This window comes from Sorex araneus, chromosome 5 (assembly GCF_027595985.1).
Source record: "Sorex araneus isolate mSorAra2 chromosome 5, mSorAra2.pri, whole genome shotgun sequence".
NCBI classification, from domain to species: Eukaryota; Metazoa; Chordata; class Mammalia; order Eulipotyphla; family Soricidae; genus Sorex; species Sorex araneus.
Window position 1 is genome coordinate 152,901,686 of NC_073306.1, and position 18,038 is coordinate 152,919,723.

The 18,038-nt window shown below is 58.3% G+C and overlaps 1 protein-coding gene across 1 annotated transcript; it reads right to left on the reverse strand.

Moving 5' to 3' along the window:
- Nucleotides 1-824: 824 nt before the first annotated feature.
- On the reverse strand, nucleotides 825-14,375 carry QDPR (quinoid dihydropteridine reductase). The gene is made up of 7 exons (XM_055140273.1): nucleotides 14,232-14,375; nucleotides 11,444-11,536; nucleotides 9,175-9,271; nucleotides 8,645-8,785; nucleotides 6,680-6,788; nucleotides 5,459-5,542; nucleotides 825-1,275 (listed from the first exon to the last, which is right to left on the reverse strand). Exons 1-7 carry the CDS (start codon nucleotides 14,328-14,330, stop codon nucleotides 1,170-1,172), a joined length of 729 nt encoding a protein of 242 aa, XP_054996248.1. The 5' UTR covers nucleotides 14,331-14,375; the 3' UTR covers nucleotides 825-1,169.
- Nucleotides 14,376-18,038: the final 3,663 nt, after the last annotated feature.

Consider the following 18,038-nt stretch of genomic DNA (forward strand, 5'->3'; position numbering starts at 1 on the left):
GTTCTCAGTAAGTCGCCTGACCTCAGAGTGAGGATTAATGCCACCGGCCTCAGAGATGAGCTGGCAGGTGCATGAGCTGTAACTCTGACTGCTAGCAGCCATGCCGCATTACTCAGCTGTTCCTGCAGCTCTAACACAACAGCCCTGAGGCTGGAGCAAGAGTCCAGTGAGTAGGACACTTACTTGCCTTACACGTGACTCACTGGGTTGATCCCTGGCTCAGCCTACCAGGGCAGAGCTGGAAGTAAGCCCTGCACAGCGCTGGGTGTAGCCCCCAGAACAAAATTTTTATTTATTTATTTATTTATTTTTGCTTTTTGGGTCACACTCAGCGATGCTCAGGGGTTACTCCTGGCTTTGCACTCAGGAATTGCTCCTGGCAGTGCTTGGGGGACCATATGGGATGCTGGGAATCGAACCCAGGTCGGCCGCGTGCAAGGCAAACGCCCTACCCGCTGTGCTATCGCTCCGGCCCCCAAAACAAATTTTTTTAAAAACCTGCTTTCTCACAGCTCTGGAGGCTGGGCCGTGCAAGATCAGGGTGCAGGCACAGCTGTCTCTTCTAAATGTCACTCTATTTTTCACTTTGAAAGAATTCTAGGGGCCGATAGTACAGTGGGTAGGGGTTTGCCTTGCACGCAACCGGCCCTGGTTGAATCCCCGGCATCCCATATGGTTCCACCCAAGCCCACCAGAACACAGAACAAGAATAAAACTCTGAGCACCACTGGTGGGAGTCCCCTGCCCCCCCATAAGTTTATTCTAGGGTTGGGGTGTGGCAGCATCCGGGACTCAGAAAGGGGGGAGGCAAGGAGACGCCGCCGTAAGGGAAGTACATTTATTGGATGAAAAAGACTTGGCAACGGCACAGTGAGAGACGCCAGAGCCCAGGGCACGAGCTCACACCACCCAGGGGGACTTAAGGCAGCTCAGTCGGGGCCACAGAAACTAGTCTAAGACAAACATTCCAAACCACGTGTCCCGATGCCAGGTCAGGGGGACGCCACCCCGGAGGCTGGCACGGGCACATGTGCGTTATTCCACACGGACACACGAGACGCAGGACGAGCAGAGAGGTCTGGCACCACAGACAGGACAATGGGAGGCCCAGATGCGCCCACATGAGCCACTGACGACTCTTCCCTCGGGGCCATCGCTGGGCACGGGGCTTAGAAGTATGCGGGGGTCAGCTCCGTCTTCCCCTCCGTGGTGACCACCTGGATTAGGCTTCCCGAACTGGGTCGGTTTTTCTCTGTGATCCAGTCATGGAAGGTTCTAGAATGAAGAAGAGACGCTTATCATTTTGAAAGCAAAATGTGGGACACGTGTTTACCGATAGCCCGACCTCTGGCTTGGGGGCGGAGGGGCTGGGGGGCGGTGCGCAGCTGTGAGGTGGGACCATCACACAGGTGCCGGGGACTCGGGGTCCTTCTAGTCTCTGCGCCACAGGATTTGCCAAGAATGTTTCATTCCTGTATTCTCTGCATTGCCGGCGTCCTTCATAACCGTGGCCTGACTTCAAGTGCTCACAAAAGGTTTAATTTGTTTATTCACTGAGCGAGAGCCTTGCACAGCACACTTTATACTTTGCTCTTACTGCCCCAGAAATTTAAGAGAAGGGGAGGAAACTTCCCCCCAGGGATACACTTACAGAGCACCAAGGCCTCTCAAGCAACAGAAAGACGATACAAAGAAACAGAATTACAACAAAATATGGGAAGTGCAGAAGCAAGGGTCCCCCTGACCTGTAGAGACACCCCCCCAGAACACCCCAGTGAATGGGGTGAATTCACCAGGTGTCCCAGGTGGCTCCTAACCCTAAAAACACAACATCTGTGTTCGAGGACACCCAATGCTTTCCCCTGGGATTCTGGACCTGCAGTTGGAAAAGGCTCAGGGTTTCTGGCTAGTCCCTTCGTGCCCCTGGTTCCAGAACCTTCCAGACCAGGGTCGAGTGTCAAACAAGCCAAGAAAAGTGCTCTACACCCAAAGCACTCAGACAATTTCCTACATACACCCATAATAGTATGCGGGGGATGTATGTAATACAGATCCGTAATATGTATTCTTTTTTTTTTTTTTTTGGCTTTTTGGGTCACACCCAGTAATGCACCTGGGTTACCTCCTGGCTTTGCACTCAGGAATTACTCCTGCAGTGCTCAGGGGACCATATGGGATGCTGGAAATCGAACCAGGGTCGGCGGCATGCAAGGTAAACGCCCTATCCGCTGTGCTATTGCTCCAGCATCCCAGAACTGTAATATGTAATGTGAGATGTAAGGTGCCACATGAAATAGGTGAGCACCATTCACAACAGCCAGAATCTGGAAATAACCCATGTGCCCAAGAACAGATGACTGGTTAAAGAAACTATGGCACATCTACACAATGGAATATTACTCGGCTGTTAGGGAAAACGAAGTGATGAAATTCACTTATAAATGGATGGACATGGAGAGTATCATGCTGAGTGAAATTAGTCAGAAGAAGAGGGACAGACATAGAAGGACTGCACTCATTTGTGGGACATCAAAAATAAAACAACCCATAATGAGACCAACACCCCAGGACATTAGAAACAAGTGTCAGGGGGAATTGGCCCATGTTGGGAGCCTGCCTCAAGGGCTGGGGGAGAAGGCAGTTGGGACAGAGAAGGGACCGCTATGACAAACAGCTGGGAATGATCACTCTGGATAGGAACCGCGTGCTGAAAGGAGCAAAGGAACAACCATGATGTCCTCTCCATACCTGGACTGCAGACCACAGTGCCAGAGGGAGAAGGCAGGGGAGAGGCGGGGAGAATAGATGTTTGAAAACAGCAGGGCGGGGCCAAGGCACACATTCGCATGAGTCGAATCACACTTGGTTTAGAAGATCAGGGCGGGAAGTATGGTTCATGGGGTCCTTAACACCTGGAAAGCCCCCTTGGTAGGGGTCCTGCCACGGCTGCTAAGTCCTCCACCGCTCCCAGTGAAGATGGCTTCAGAGACCTCTACACCTCCCCCTGCTGTCCCCTCTGACCCGGGACCGTTCCTACCGCTGAGAGCAGCGTGAACAGACAAATGCCTGTAGCTGTTCGCCGTGCTCTGATGCTGGGCGGTGTGAGGCAGTAAACAAGCAGGAGACGGAGACGGGGCGACCATGCTCTCCTCTCTCGTCCTCTTAACCCCGAGGCACCCCTACTTCAGACGCGTTCCCCAGGGACTGGTCCCCGGCACGCCCCCCCCCAGGCTGTGGCCGGCCCCAGTGCAGACCTGCCAGCCCCCTCGAGCCACCCGGAACCCAGGTCCCGAGGCCAAAGTCTCCCTCAGCGCCGCGCAGAGACGCCGGCAGGGCTCAAAGGGTCCGGCTTCTTGCACAACTTCAGCGCTTTCTCTTGCAGAGCCAGCGTGACGGCTAGCGCTTGGCATGAGCAGAAGCGGTGCCCGCTTAGAACACGGGTGACCGCCTGGCTCCTGGGTCAGGTCCTGGCTCTGCCGGGTGACCCTGGACAAGTCGCCCAGACCCGCCCCCCCCTCTCCTGTTCTCAAGCCTTTGATTTTGTGATGACCGCACTTTTCTCGGACTTTCCATGAGAAAAAAATACGCAGCTTCATTCTACAGGGAAGTGCCAGGTTGAAAGCTTGTTCCACACACAATCCCAGGCCTTCCCGCCAAACACGAGCTGTGACCTCCCAGAAGCACCTGCAAACCCGGACACAGCCCGGGGGCCGGAGAGACAGACAGCAGCGGCTGTCTCAGGCATTTGCCCTGCGCACGGCCAAGCCGGGTTCGATCCCTGGCACCCCAATGGTGCCCTGAGCTTGGCCAGGAGTGACCTCTGGGTGCACAGCCAGGAGGAGCCCTAAACACCATCAAGCTTGGCCACGAAACAGAAACCTAAACTTGTGTTAAGAGGCCAGCACTGAGGGGCGAGGTCGCCATCTGCTGGGGTGGGCAGGGACTGCATCGTATTCATCGCGTCCCACACTGGGGCTGGGTGTGTGCTTCCCCTGCAGATCTGGGGACCTGAAGCACAAATTCAAACCAGCGGATAGCTGAAGTTCTCCTTGATCAGGCCCCGGTACCGCCCGCCCCTGCCTGCCGCGTGGCTGTTCCTCATTAAAGAGAGATGAAAACATTAGCAGGGGCTGAGACTGATTCAGAGCTGTAGACCTGGGGCACTGCACCAGCTGCCCGGCACCACGGACTGTATCACTCCGCACGGTGACACGCAACGCTGAGGCTGAGGGTAGAGATGTGCTTAGGGGAGGGGTGCCGGGAAGGGGCTGATCCCCGACACCTTCTCTGCCATGCACGCCTGCTGGCTAACATTGGTTTGTCCTCTCTTCCCCCATCACAAGGAGCTCAGGTTACTGGGTCACACCCATCACAGTGCTCCGGAGGCACTCCCGTTCCTGTGTGTAACTTCTCTGTGCTCTGCTTCCCCTATCTGTTAGTCACCTATATCCCCAAATCGGGCCCTGTGACTTATAAGGTCCGATCCTTCTAAGGACTCTGGATTTTGTATTTTTAAGTAAAATATCACTTTTCTCTTTCCTTTATGTCCTTTGCATACTTTAGAGCAATGTCCTTTTTGCACAGACACAGGAAGACAGCTAATGCTATGCTTTCATAATTTGGGAGTTAAGGGACTCCATTTATTTTTACATTTTATTTTATATTTTATATTTACTCCTGGAGTAAATGTCATAGTTACTCAACTTAAGCCTCAGTTACTCAGACACCCCAAAAGGAGGGTCCTGGCAAGGGACTCGGTGGACCCAGGGCAAGCCATAAGCTACCCTGGACTTGAAAAGGGACAGGCCAAGCGCCATAAAACAAAAAGAAGTAAGTGGATAAGGACCGTGCTGGGGTGAGGAGCGACCAAGCTGGCCTGACGACTCTAGTCTGGGATATACAGCGAGATGGCCCACATATGAAACCTTTAAGTTTAATGTATCTCTTACTGTGTCCACACAAAATGCCTAGATATAGAGCAAGTAAATTTAAGATGACTGTTTAAATGGATTCTGGCTAAGGAAAGGGGAAAGTAATACACCTTAAATGGAATTCGGCCCCTGGGCAGACCTCCGATGGGATAAGATTGTCCTAGAAGTCTCCCCTGAAGGAAGGGCTTGGCATCTGTGACTGTCAACCACACCTCCGGGTAATTGCTACCCGCAACCCTCCCGAGTCCCAGCTGAGCATCTCTGTATCTAACGCTGTGCGACGGGAATAAAGGGCGACTGAGGACCAACCAGCCTGGCAGCCCGGGTCCCTGCCACCGTGGGTGGGAGACGCCCCTGGCCACCGAATGCATGAGCCGCATGCCCACACTCTGCACTACACATGCCCACCTCACACCTCCTGTGACACTCATTCAGCCCAGGGATCAAGGCTGGTCCTTAAGCGTGTGGGGGGAGGGGGAGCGGGTGGAGCTAAGGGGGGCAGGAAGCAGCTGTTGCCCGATACTCACTCCACTAGGAACTCCAAGGGGGTCCAGGAGCTGAAGTCAGCCTCAGGCATGGACTTCCGGTTCATCGGGGTGTCCAGGGTAACCCTGCGGGGTGGAAACAGCAGCTGGTCAGGCGGGGACAATGGCACAAGCAAAGCCCCCAAGGGTGACCCACTTCCATGGTTCTGGAGGTACAGAGACCCCAGAGAGCCCGCCTGCAGCTCACCCAGCATCTGACAGAACAAAGAGTCACCTTTGTCTTCTCAAATGGTCCTTTGGGGATGGGGGGGTTAGGTGAGGACTGAGCCTGTGCCCTGACCACTGCTAACAACCCCCCGACAGTGAGCTGGGAGGAGCCCCAGAAAACCAGCAGGTATGGCCAAAAGAAAGAAAGAAAAACCAAAAGCCTCGGGCTGGAGCGAGCTCAGCAGGCGGGTTGTGCCTTACTCGCAGCTGACCCCCGTCTGGTCCCCAGCACCACACAGGGTCCCCCGGGGTATATCCCAGACTCACAATCTGAGCATGGCCCAAGAAAAGAAAAAAGAGAGAGAAATTCCTTCTCACCCCTCAAAAATAATTAAAACTTACCACCCAGGCCCCAAAGCACCGCCCCCCCCCCCCCCCGCCACCCTAAGGACAACTGTGATGGAGTGAGTGGTGCCCGCTGCATTTAACTCCCTTAGGACGGAGCAGTCGGTGCCCAGGAGCGTTCAAGGGTGATAATAACATTCCTTTAAACATAGGAGGAAGCCGCCCCCGCCTCTGGTCTGAGGCTGTTTCCCAGAATTCTGGAATATCCAGGGCACGACTCTAGACGGCTGTGAAACCAGGGGCAGTGGCGGGAGGAAGGGAGGGACGGCCCTGGACGAGGACTCCGCCCCGAGTGGCTGCTCCTGAGGCTGCCCCAGGGCCCCCTGTCTCCCCACAGCCCCCCGTGCCCGCCCACGGCTGAGACACATCACCTACTCTCAGGAGGCTTCGTGGGGCGGGCTGGGGTAGGTACCCTTCGTGCACTCGGCTGGGCGGGCCCCATCCTGGAAACCCTACCTGGTGCCAAGCCCCGCCAGGTGTGCCCACCCTCAAAATCTAAGGGGGCAGTTGGGGGGGGGGTGGAGGGAGGGAAAGAAAGTGATGAAGGGGAGGCGGAAGCGGAGGCCAGGACAGCTGGCACCGGTCTGGATGGGGGGTGGGGGGAGTTAAAGGCAGCTGGCACCGGTCTGGGTCCCTCGGGGCGCCACTCACGGGAGCAAGGCGATGGCAGCCGAGCCCGCGGGCATGCCGCTGTTCTTCCCCGCCAGGCTCTGGCAGAGCTGGTGCACCGCGCCCTTGGCCATGCCGTAGCCGATCATCCCTGGCGGAGGCAAAGAACACGGGTCAGCAGGTGCGCCCCACAGGGCACGCCCAGGGGGCAGGAGCGGAGGCGGGGGTCCCGTAGCCGGGCTGGCCAGGGCGTAGGGGCTGGAAGGCCAGGCGGAGCCATGTCCTGAGCGATGCCCGGGACGGTGGGTGCGGAGCCCGCCCCATGCCTGGTCCCCGGCCCTCAAGGAGTGACCCGGAGCACAGAGGCAGAAGGAAGCCCTGACAGGAGACCCCTGAGCGTCACCCAAACAAAAGTAAATAAATTTAAAGATACACACACATAATTTTGCTTCACAAAACAAACCCCACAACCAGCCTATTCTCGGCTGGCAGGTAGCGCAGTGGGCAAGGTGCTTGCTCTGCACGCAGCACACCCCTGGTCTCCAGACCCCGACACAGCTGCGGTGGCCCAAGCACACCTACTCTTGCCTGACCTTCCCACTGTCTCGGAGAGCCACTCCCCCTACCACCACCAGGCTTGCAGGAAGGAGGGGCCCCCTCTCCCTGCCCGCCCCCCAGGGCAGCACCCACAGAGCCTGGAAAGGCTCCTCCCAAAAGCCTGGCCTGCAGCCACAGAAATGAAGAGCCTGCCCTCCGCCAGCACCTGCCCCCACCCCTGCCCCACCCCTGCCCCCACCCCAGCCCCCAGGCCAGCCCCCACCCCAGTTACACTTTAAACCTGGGAAGGGCCGGGCAGGGCGGGGGCAGGGAGGGGCAGGTCCAGCCCCAGGTGCTCAGCCGCTCCAGCTGCAACCTTGGGTTGCAAAAGGGGTCAATGTCCCCGCGGTGCTGAGAAGAGGATGTCCTCATCACAGGGGGGCAGGCCAGGGCCATCAAAGAAACAAGGAAACAAACAGGTGGCTGAGGGGGGGGGTGAATTTTACTCCATCCAAACAGAGCAGGAATCTGAGGAAGCTGAAACCCAGCCACCTATCTGGGCTCTAGAACTCTCCCTTACAGATCACTAGATCACTGGATCACTGTCATCCCGTTGCTCATTGATTTGTAGATAGGAGAAGAAAAACAATTCCTGGAAAGCCGTGGGGGAGATCACTGACAAAGCCCACCCTGGAAATAAAAGGGGCAGCAGCAGGGGTCCCCGGATTTTACCAAGTGGGAAAAAAATGTTCATTTGGAACAAACTTTCTCAGTTGTGAGGCGTAAATAAGCCTGTCTGTGATACACTTTCACTTCACACACAATAGATTTTTCTGGGATCTAAACCCAAAGTTAAAAGATCACAACCAGAGCCACAGCACAGCCAGGAGGCATTTGCCTCGCAAGCAGCCAACCCGGTTCCATCCCCAGGACCCCCTATATCCCCCCAGCACCACCGGGATAATTCCTGAGTGCAGAGCCAGGAGTGACCTTTGAGCATCTGAGCATCGCCAGGTGTGGCCCCAAAGCAAAATAAATAAAATAAACACCACATGCCTTGGGTTTAGGAGCCTCAAACTCAAGGTTTCAGGCGGAAAGTAAGAGCAGAAGCAGGAGGAGCTGCACACAGCCTGCAGCAGGGCAGGAGCAGTTCCACCTCACTGTGGACCCCAGGCCACTCTCAGGCTGCTGGTCTCCACTGTGAAAGGGAGCGCTAACCCCTCTCACAGGTGGCAACACTGAGACTGAGAGGTTCCTAATTTGCAAAGCATCAAGCAGCAGGAATGGGGCAAAGTCACAGCTGAAAAGCATCTATCTGCTTCTGTCCTAGCGGGGCCACCCGGGTCTGTGACCCAGCTCCCTCCCCGGGCGGCACTAGGACCCGCCAACCTCTCGCCCAAGAGATGGCCCCAGAGATGCAGAGAATCCTCCCACGGGAAAGGCCCTTCCCAGCTGGACGTGTGGTCTTACCGGGGGTCCCGTCCAGGGCCGCCTTGGCCCCCGCCAAGGTCAGGAGGCCTCCGTCCTTGAGGTGCTTGGTGGCCAGGTGGCTGGAGATGGTGGACGTCCAGATGCTCTGCTTCCACATCATGTCGCAGTTCTTAAAGAGAGCTGGCGGGGCGGCAGAGGGAACAGGGGGTAAGGCTGGATTTAGTGTCCGTCCGTCCGTCCGTCCCCCAAATCCCCAACACCACTGGGTGTGGCTCAAAAGCAAAAAAATAGAAAGAAAAGAAAGAAAACAATTCCCCCGGGGCCTCACACGCAGGGCCCAGGCCCCAAGGCCTGGTTCCGCCAGGCGCACAGTTCAGCAGGAGGCCCAGTGCGGGCAGCGGCCAGCCAGGTTGGGGACTGGCCTGTGAGCGGGTCCTCTCACATGCAGGGCGTGCAGGCCCGGCCCGGCTCTCCCCAGGTGACAGCATCGTAGGTCTCCCACAGAGCCCCCCCCCCAGGGAGCCCAGGGGGTCGCAGGACTCGGACCCAGGACTCGGGAAAGGACTCACACTTGGACTTGGCATTGCCGCCGGCCCACCCTCCGGCCACGCACAGGATGGCGTCCACCTTCTCCTCCCCCAGGAGCTTGCCCACCTCTGCGGTCACCTGGAACGGAAGGGACAGAGATGCACGTGACCCGGCGCCATCTCCCCGGTTTGGAAAGAGGCTCGGCAGGGTCTGGAACTCGGCTGGGAAATGGGAGGCGGGCGAGGAGCACCTGGGAACACGTCGCTGGGGTTAAGGCCAAGATGTCTCCAGTCGCCTCGGGGACACTCGGGGACACGAGCATGCTTAAACCAATCAAGTAGGAAAACACAAACTCGAGCTGTGGACCACAGGTTCTTGCTGTGTTCTTGGTGCTCAGGGGACCATCGGGGGTCTCAGGGATCGATGAGACAAGCGGCCTGCCCGCTGTCCTGGGCTCGGCCAGGGTACGGACTCTGGCACTGGCCTTCAGAGCCCCGGGGCACGGCTCCTCTGAACTTCAAGTCCCCTCCAAAACACTTCTGTAACTTTTACAGAGCAATGACGAGCTGGAGACACAGTCCAGCCAGGAGGGCGCTAGCCTGTTCCATCCGGGACGCCATCAGGAGTGATCTCTGTGCCCAGAGCAAACAGGGCACGTGGTCCTCAGACAGCCGGCTGGCAGTCCCCACGACAGGGAGCCCCGGGAAGGACGGCGGCTCGCAAGGCCGCTTCCCTGCGGCCAGGTCTCCTCCCGGCCAGGTCTCCTCCCGGCCAGGTCTCCTCCCGGCCAGGTCTCCTCCCGGCCCTGAGCGACACGCCTGCTCAGCAGGGGAGAACACAGCTCAGTCAGCAGGCTCAGACCTGCCTGACCTTGAGTGAGGGTCTAGGCCAGGCTTCCTCTTCTCACGCGCCCCTTGTACAGAGAAGGGGGCTGCACTCGGGGGGTGTCTCAGAGACGAACCAGCGGAAGGGGTGAGCGTGCGGCAGCTGCAGCTGGGCACCTGGCCGGCTGTGCGCTCCAGAAACGCCTACGAGACTGAATTGGGCCCCCTCCCGGAACTAGGGTCAGTCCCCAAACGGCCTTTCCTCCACTCCCCCCAGCGCCAATGCCAACCCCAGGGCTCGCCATCGGAGACCCCCAGGCAGTGCCGGGCTCCCTTCCCCGGGCGCAGCTGGAAACCTGCCTGCCTTTCCCTCCCCACCGCCTCCATCCGGACAAACTCAATCGGGCCCTTGCTCCTGCTCATCTGGCTGCTGCTAATTAGATCACTCAACAGCCAGAGAACCCTGAGGACTGGAAAATTTTCCTTCCTCCCCCAACAGGTAAAAGAAAATTGCTGGGCCGGGAGGACAGCGGGAGGGTGCGGGCCCTGCACACCGCTGACCTGGGTTCCATCCTCGGCACCACACATGCAGGAGCAGCAGCAATGAGCATGGGGTGCAGGCCCAGGACTAAGCCCTCAGCACTAGCGGGCTAGGCCCAAACACCAAAAGCATCATTTTTTAAAAAAGAGAAAATTGCTGGGCTGGAGAGTGGGGTGTTTGCCTTGCACGTGGCTGACCTGGGTTCAGTCCCTGGCACCTCATGTGGTCCCCTGAGCACCACCGGGGCGAACCCCGAGTTCAGAGCCAGGAGTAAGCCCTGAGTACTACCGGGCCCGGGCGCAACTTCTGAGTACTGTCAAGCGTGGCCCAAAAACAAAGAGAAAGAAAAACACTAACCCAATGGAGGCAGAAAGCAAGAAACATCCGGAGGGTCTGGGCACTCGGTGGAGGTAAGGGGACAGGGCTGTGTGGCTTGAAAGCATAAACGTCACCGCACTGACACGCTATCTTAACTAAGGTACACCTTCGTTTCAGTGAAAGTCTGGTCAATCCATAAAATAAAAAACAACATGTCAACACGGGTCCGGTTATTTGTTGACACCTGCAGTGCTCAGGAGCCAGTGGTGCCCAGGACAGGACACAGAGCTCCACACTGAGCCTGCCCTCGGCCCCGCCAGTGACAGTTTCAGTTCCGAGAGGTGGGGCGAGGAGCTGGTCAGCACCTCAACCTGTGAAGTAGCGAGCACAGTTTGCAGAGCAAAGTCAAGAAAGAAAATGGGCCCGGGACAGACAGCAGCAAACCAAAAATGGGTTATGGGCTCCCTTCGGTTTTTCGGGCTTTGGGGTTTTGTTTGTTTCATTTTTTCCAAACTCCCTCAGTGGGCACAGGCGCTCCGTGGGCACCTACTGAGAGAAGTGATTCCTGAAGGCAAGGAGGGGCGCGTGAGCCAGGGAGACCCCCGGGCACGGGGGTGTTCGAGTCACCTGCTCGGCCTGCTCCGTGAAGGAGTCCGTCATCTTCACCACCACGCTGGCACTGGCCTCTTCGTTCTCCACCACATCGATGCTGGCCACCCACTGGGGAGAAGGGAGAGCACTGTGGGTCCAGAGGCAGGACGCTGCAGACCCGTGCCCCGGGGAGAGTGCAGTGGGCGCTGCCTTGTCCCCGGCTGACCCAGGTTTAGTCCCCAGCATCCCGGGGGTCCACAAGCACCGCCAGGAGTGACCCCGAGCTCAGAGCCAGGAGAGAGCCTGAACACCGCCATGCGTGGCCCCAAAACCAAATATATATATATTTTTAAAAAGTATAAATAAATAAGGATCTACACCCAGAAATGAGACAGAGAGGGAAACTGGACGAACGTGGCTGGGCCCAGTGAGTATCCTGGCCTCCACTGGCCTGGACCCCTGAACCCTGCGCTCCAGCGAGCAGCAGTGAGGACTGGGCGCGTCACACTCACTGCACTGAGGTAGGAACCAAACACATGTTCGAGTCTTTCCACAGCACAGCACATTCTTCTCTTTTCGAGGGGGGTGGTGCTCAGGGCGTATCCTGACTGAGCTCGGGAGTACACCCCGGTGGGACTCGGGAGACCCGAGGGGGGTGCCTGGGGTCACACCTGGGTCACCCGCAAAAGGCCAATGCCCTCCCACGATGCTAGACGCTACAGGGAGTCCCGGGGAGTCCCGTAACAATGCCTCCTTCCTTAGGCTGCTCTTCAGCCACTTGAAAATGGAAAAACCGATCCTGAGTCTAAGCTCCCTAAGCTCCCGCAGGGCAGGTGTTTCCGGACCCCAGCCCTGGACCGCAGAGTGGCGGCTTTGGTTCAAGGTTCAGACACTGGCAGCTGGAGAGTGCAGCAGGGAGGGCGCTTACCTTGCACACAACCCACCGTGTGCAATCCCTGGCACCCCAGATGGTCCCCCAAACCCCACCAGGAGTGATCCCTGAGCACAGAGCACCTCCGCCCAAAACCCAAAAGGGGGAGAAAAAAAACCTGAAATTGGGGTTCGAATCTTGGCTCTGCCACAAAGCAGGCGCTTGGCAGATGTATCCTGGGCTGCCACCGGGGGTGTGACCGTGAACAGGTTTGTGGGAGAATTAAGAGAGATGGCAGACAGGCCGCACTTCCCGGGAAGCCCCAGAGAGAAGCATCTCTCTGGGACCTTTGGAGAACCCCGCATCCCTGCCAACTCTCCCTGGGCCACGCAGGGCTGGGGTCAGTCCCTGGCACCGCTGGGTGTGACCCAAAACAATAAGTGAAAACACAAGACAAAGAACAGTGCTGCCTGCCTACCCCCTGGGGGACACATGACAGAGAGCAGGCAGCTCCCAGCTTCCCGGGGGAGGGAGCCCGAAAGACAGTCAAAGGTCAGTCCGCCCGCAAGATCCTGCCAAGTCAGACCTGACCCCAAGGGGCCCTGGGGGTGCCTTCCGATCCGTCACAGTGGGCACCCACAGGCCCACTGGAGTCAAGCTGAGGAGCACTGGGCTCCAGGTTCACAGAGTTAATAAATGGCCCCAGGAGAGGCCCTGGCAACCAGTCAAGTTACTGGCCAAAATAAAAAATTTTATAAGACCCGTAACTGGTTACCAGTAGGGAAGAACGGAGGTGAGGGGTGCAGGGTGCAAATAAGGAAAAAGGGTTCATTAGTCCATTGTCTGGTGAGATAAACTAAACTTCGGGGTCCAGAGCAATGGTACAGCGGGTAGGGCGCTCGCCTTGCCCAGAGTGACCCGGGTTCAATCCCCAGCACCACACAGGGTCCCCTGAGCCCCACCAGGAGTGATCCCTGAGTGCAGAGTGGGAGTGAGCCCTGAGCGCTGCTGGGTGTGGGCCAAAACATAACAACAAAGATATATAGGGCTTTCGCTGGTGCCCGTATAACGAAGTTCATCAGGCACTGACTAATAATGAAGCACTGGAAAGTAGATACTGTTACAGTGCAAAGTTCTCCACTTTAGAAACAAAAAAACCCAAAACTCACTTAAAACATAAAATGCATCAGAGTGGGTAGGGAGGGCCTTTCTGTGCAGGCAAGAGCCCCCAGACCGGCATGAAGAAAGGGGGTCCGAGATCCTGACCCCAAGTGAGACCCTGTCCCTCACCCCCTCGCACTAACGCCAAGGGAGGGGCCTTGGAGACGCTGCAGGCAGAAGGCCCTGGGCGGGCGTGTCTCCGGGTCAGGGTCCCTGGCCTGCTCTGGCTGGCCTCCAGCTCAGGTGCAGAGGCCCAGGCCGGCTCTGCGAAACAAAGCCAGCCGCCGGGCTCCCCTTCAAAGTCCCGGTGCACCCCGGGCCGGCCCATGCCAGGCCTTGCAAAATCGACCGGCCCGGTTCGACCCCTGCAGCGCCCAGGACGCCCAGAGCGCCTCCAGGGGCAATGCCTGCGCCCTGCCGGGTGTCACCCCAAAACCAAAGAGGAATTCCCAGGTCCCAAGACGGCCGACGGAGAGGGAGGGGACGCTAGCACAAGACCCCACGACACCCGGGACACGGGCCCGAGCGCCCAGCTCGTCTCCCCCGGGCCGGCGGGAACCCCGTCTCGGGGGGCGTCTGGCCCGGATGCTCCGCCCCGTCCCGGGAAACTCCGCGACCGACCCCGCGCGAGCGGAGGACGCGGGAGAAACAGCCCCGACCCCGTAGCCCTGCAGGCCCCGAGTCCCGCCGCGGGGGCCGCCGGGGCCGCCGGGCGCGAGCATCGCCCCGTCTGCGGGGGCCCGACCCCGGCCCCGGCCCCGACCCCGACCCGGCCCCGCGACGCGCGCTCACCCAGCTGCGCGCCCGGAACGCCTGCACGCAGCGCGAGCCCAGCGCGCCCCGGCCGCCGTACACCAGCACCCGGCGCGCCTCGCCCGCGCCCGCCGCCATCCTGCCGCCACCGCCACCGGCCCGACTGCCCGGCCCGCGCCCCGCCCGGCCCGCGCCGCCCCGCGCCGCCCCGCCCCGCCCCGCCCAGGCCCCGCCCAGGCCCCGTCCCGCCCGACCTCACCCCGCCCCGCCCTCTCCGCCCCGCCCAGGTCCCGCCCCACCGAGCCGCCTAAGAGGTACACGCGCCTCGGCGCCCAGGCCCCGCCCCGCTGTGGCACCGCCCCTCGCCGCCCAGGCTCCGCCCCTCCCCGCCGAGCCGCTTAAGAGGTACCCGCTTCGTGCGCGCTGTTGCCCCCTAGCGGCGGCTCGCCCCAGCGCGCCCGCACCCAGGACTGCGCAGCCCGCCGCCCAACTAAGGCGGGTCTCTGGTCAGTCTCTGGTGCGGGGCAGCAGGCTGAGGGCGAGAAAGGATGGAGGGGAGGACCCGAGAGGAAGGACAGCAGGGCGCAAGGCGCAGGCCTGGCACGCAGCCCTCTTGGGTTTGATCCCCCGCACCTTACATGGTCCCCAGAGCATCACCAGGAGTGACCCCGAAGCAACATCTCCCACACACACCCACACACCGTGTGGCCCAAATCAGGGAGGGAGGGAGGGAGGGAGGAAGGAAGGAAGGAAAGAAGGAAGGAAGGAAGGAAGGAAGGAAGGAAGGAAGGAAGGAAGGAAGGAAGGAAGGAAGGAAGGAAGGAAGGAAGGAAGGAAGGAAGGAAGGAAGGAAGGAAGGAAGGAAGGAAGGAAGGAAGGAAGGAAGGAAGGAAGGAAGGAAGGAAAAAGGAGGGAGGGAGGAAGGAAGGTGCGTGCTTGCCTTGCATTTTCACATGGCAGTCCTGGGCTCCATCCCTGAAACCCACTGTGGGCCCCTGAGCCTGCCTGGAGCGATCCCTGAGCTCAGAGCTAGGAGTAAGTCCTGAGCACCGCTGAGTGTGACCCCCCAACCAAAATAACAGTAATTGTAACAGTAGGGCTGGAAAGATAGTGCAGAGGGTAGAGCACTTGCCCACAGTGGCCCAGAGTTAGTCCTGGGCACTGCAAGGAGTGATCCCTGAACACAAACCAAAAATAAACAAATTTGGAGCGACACACAACATCCTGACTCTGAGCCAGGCCGTCTTCACCGAGGTACCTCAGAGGGGGGCCGGTTGAGTTTCCCTCCCGACCCAAGCAAAATCCCAGCAGCCAAAGGCCTCCAGAACCTCCAGTGCCCAAGGCCACTCTCCACAAGCTCAGATGAGCCTCACCTATAAGGGAACCTGCAGAAAAACCCAGGTATGCGGAACCTGTGACTGAGATCTCCAGGCTCACTCGGAACAGGGCTGGGCCTCCTCCCCCAGCTCCCCAGTTTTCCAGTAACTTGGCCGTCATTCCCACAAACTGCCCCCAGTGCCATGTAATCTCATCAACAGCCAAGATCCAGAGACTCAGAAATAAAGCTCCCGGAAGAGAGCAACACAGAACGTCCTGGAGCAAATGTAGCCACGTGACCTCTTGTACTCTAGCCCACTGATATACCCAAAGTAGCACACAATTGTTTGGGTTTAACAAACATGTTCGTGATCTCTTATACAAGGACATAAATGGTTCCAAGGATGAAATACAGCAATCTTCACACACTTTCCTCTTATGGTGGTAGGAAGGTGCGTGGTGGTGAGATGGGTGTTTGAATATTATCTGTAATGAATCATTGTGAGCAACTTTATAAAAATAAAATACAATCACTGTATCACTGTCACTGTCATCCCATTGCTCATCAATTTGCTCAAGTGGGCACCAGTAACATCTCCATTGTGAGACTTGATACTGTTTGGGGCATATTGAATACACGGGTAGCTTGCCAGGCTCTTCCATGCAGGCGAGATACTCTTGGTAGCTTGCTGGGCTCTCCGAGAGGGGCAGAGGAATAGAACCCAGGTAGGTGGTGTACAAGGCAAACGCCCTACTTGCTGTGCTATCGCTCCAGTTCCATAAAAATAAAATACAATAAGTTTAAAAAATAAATAAACAAATTAAAATTAAAAGCTAAATAGTGTAGATTGTGTGTACCTGGAGCACTGGAAGCAAGTGGCCTGCTAGGGAAAGGACGGAAGTTTACAAGTCTCGTCCTCGTGGCCGCTGTGGCCCCTCCAAGACACGTATGGTCCACAAGGCCACATTGAAACTCAGCAAAGAGCACAACGTCCCCACGGAGCCTGGCCGTGCCCGTGTGGTGTGCCCATGGCCTGTGTCTCATCCGAGGACCTCAACTCGGAAGCGCGGGTTGGGCGGAGATGGAGGGGGCAGGCGGGGCGGGGGGGGCTCAGCTGCTGGGGTGTTGACTGGCCTCTGGCCTGAACCTCCAGGAGGTCAGAAGCAGCGTCCCCCACCCCACCCCGCTCCAGGGGTCCCTGGCCAAAATATGCCCAGATATCCCCGAATCTTGCCCGCCCATCTGCCCGGCTGCTGCTGTGACCCCCACGTAGCTGTGTTGTACTGCAAAGAAAAATCCCCTGAACTTAGCCAGGCCTCTGCTCTGGGCGACCGCTGCAGACGCCGGGAGAAGGCAACACGGAGAGGAAAGGAGACAGCAACAACCCAGCGCTGCGGAGCCACCGTGCTCCACCCCGGCCAGCTCCCCTCTGCCAGGCTGCCCGTTCCTGGAGGAAGGTGCCCCAGGTAGGCCCGCAGCGGCCCCACAGAGCACATCCTTGCTTGCCCCAGCAGGTGACACTTGGCTCAGCGAATTGGAGCTTTCTCTTCTCTCCCCTCCTCTTCCTCGAACCCCGTGTCTCCTGCGCTCTCTGCCAGAGGAACCATCTCTGTTGTCAGAAGCACCGTGCACAAAGTACCTAAGGCTCAGACCCAAACTTGGGTGGCCAGCTTTCGAAGAGAGCCGCCCCGAGGTCAGAGCTTGCTCTGAATGATCTCACTTAAGCTTCCATCAGTAGCAGGCCCCCGTCTTGCGCCTCTCCACAGGATACAGCAAATAGCAGGCGCGTGCTGACTCACCGTGGGCCGCAGATGCCACTCACTCTGGTATGCTTGTGGGGCTTGTGACCATCAGCGGTGATGTTGTTAGAAGTCCAGAGACAGGGGCTGGAGAGACAGCACAGCGGGGTAGGGCATTTGTCTTGCACGCGGCCGACCCGGGTTCGATTCCCAGCATCCCATATGGTCCCCTGAGCATGGGCAGGGGTAATTCCTGAGTTCAGAGCCAGGAGTGACCCCTAAGCATCACTGGGTGGGACCCAAAAAGAAAAACAAAAAAGTACAGAGAGAACAGCGCTGACTCCGTGCCCGGCGTGCCACGCTGCTCTTTGTCCTGGTGCATTTTCCTTTGACCCACAATCGTAGGACAGACGCTGAACTGTGGTATGCGGGGCTCAGTCCCTTACCCAGGAGCTTCCGAATGTGGAGGAGGGTCTTTGGGGTTTTTTGAGGGGCGGGGTAGGAGTCTCACAAGTGGTGTTCAGTGCTCAGGAGTCTGGGGTCACTCCAGGCCAAAGGTTCAGTGAAGCCGTGCTGTTGGTGCCCTGCAGTGCTCGGGGGCCTCCAAGCCCCCACACAGGGGCTCAGGGACCCCTAGGGCCATGCCCAGCAAAACTTTGTAGACTGTGTGGTGCCAGGCATGGAACCCTGTCCCTGCGCCTTAACCGCTGTGTTCCCCCCAGCCCAACAGTTGAAACTTGAATCCAGGCCCTCCAAAGAGTTCTGGCCGAGTAAGGGCTCTTTAAAAAC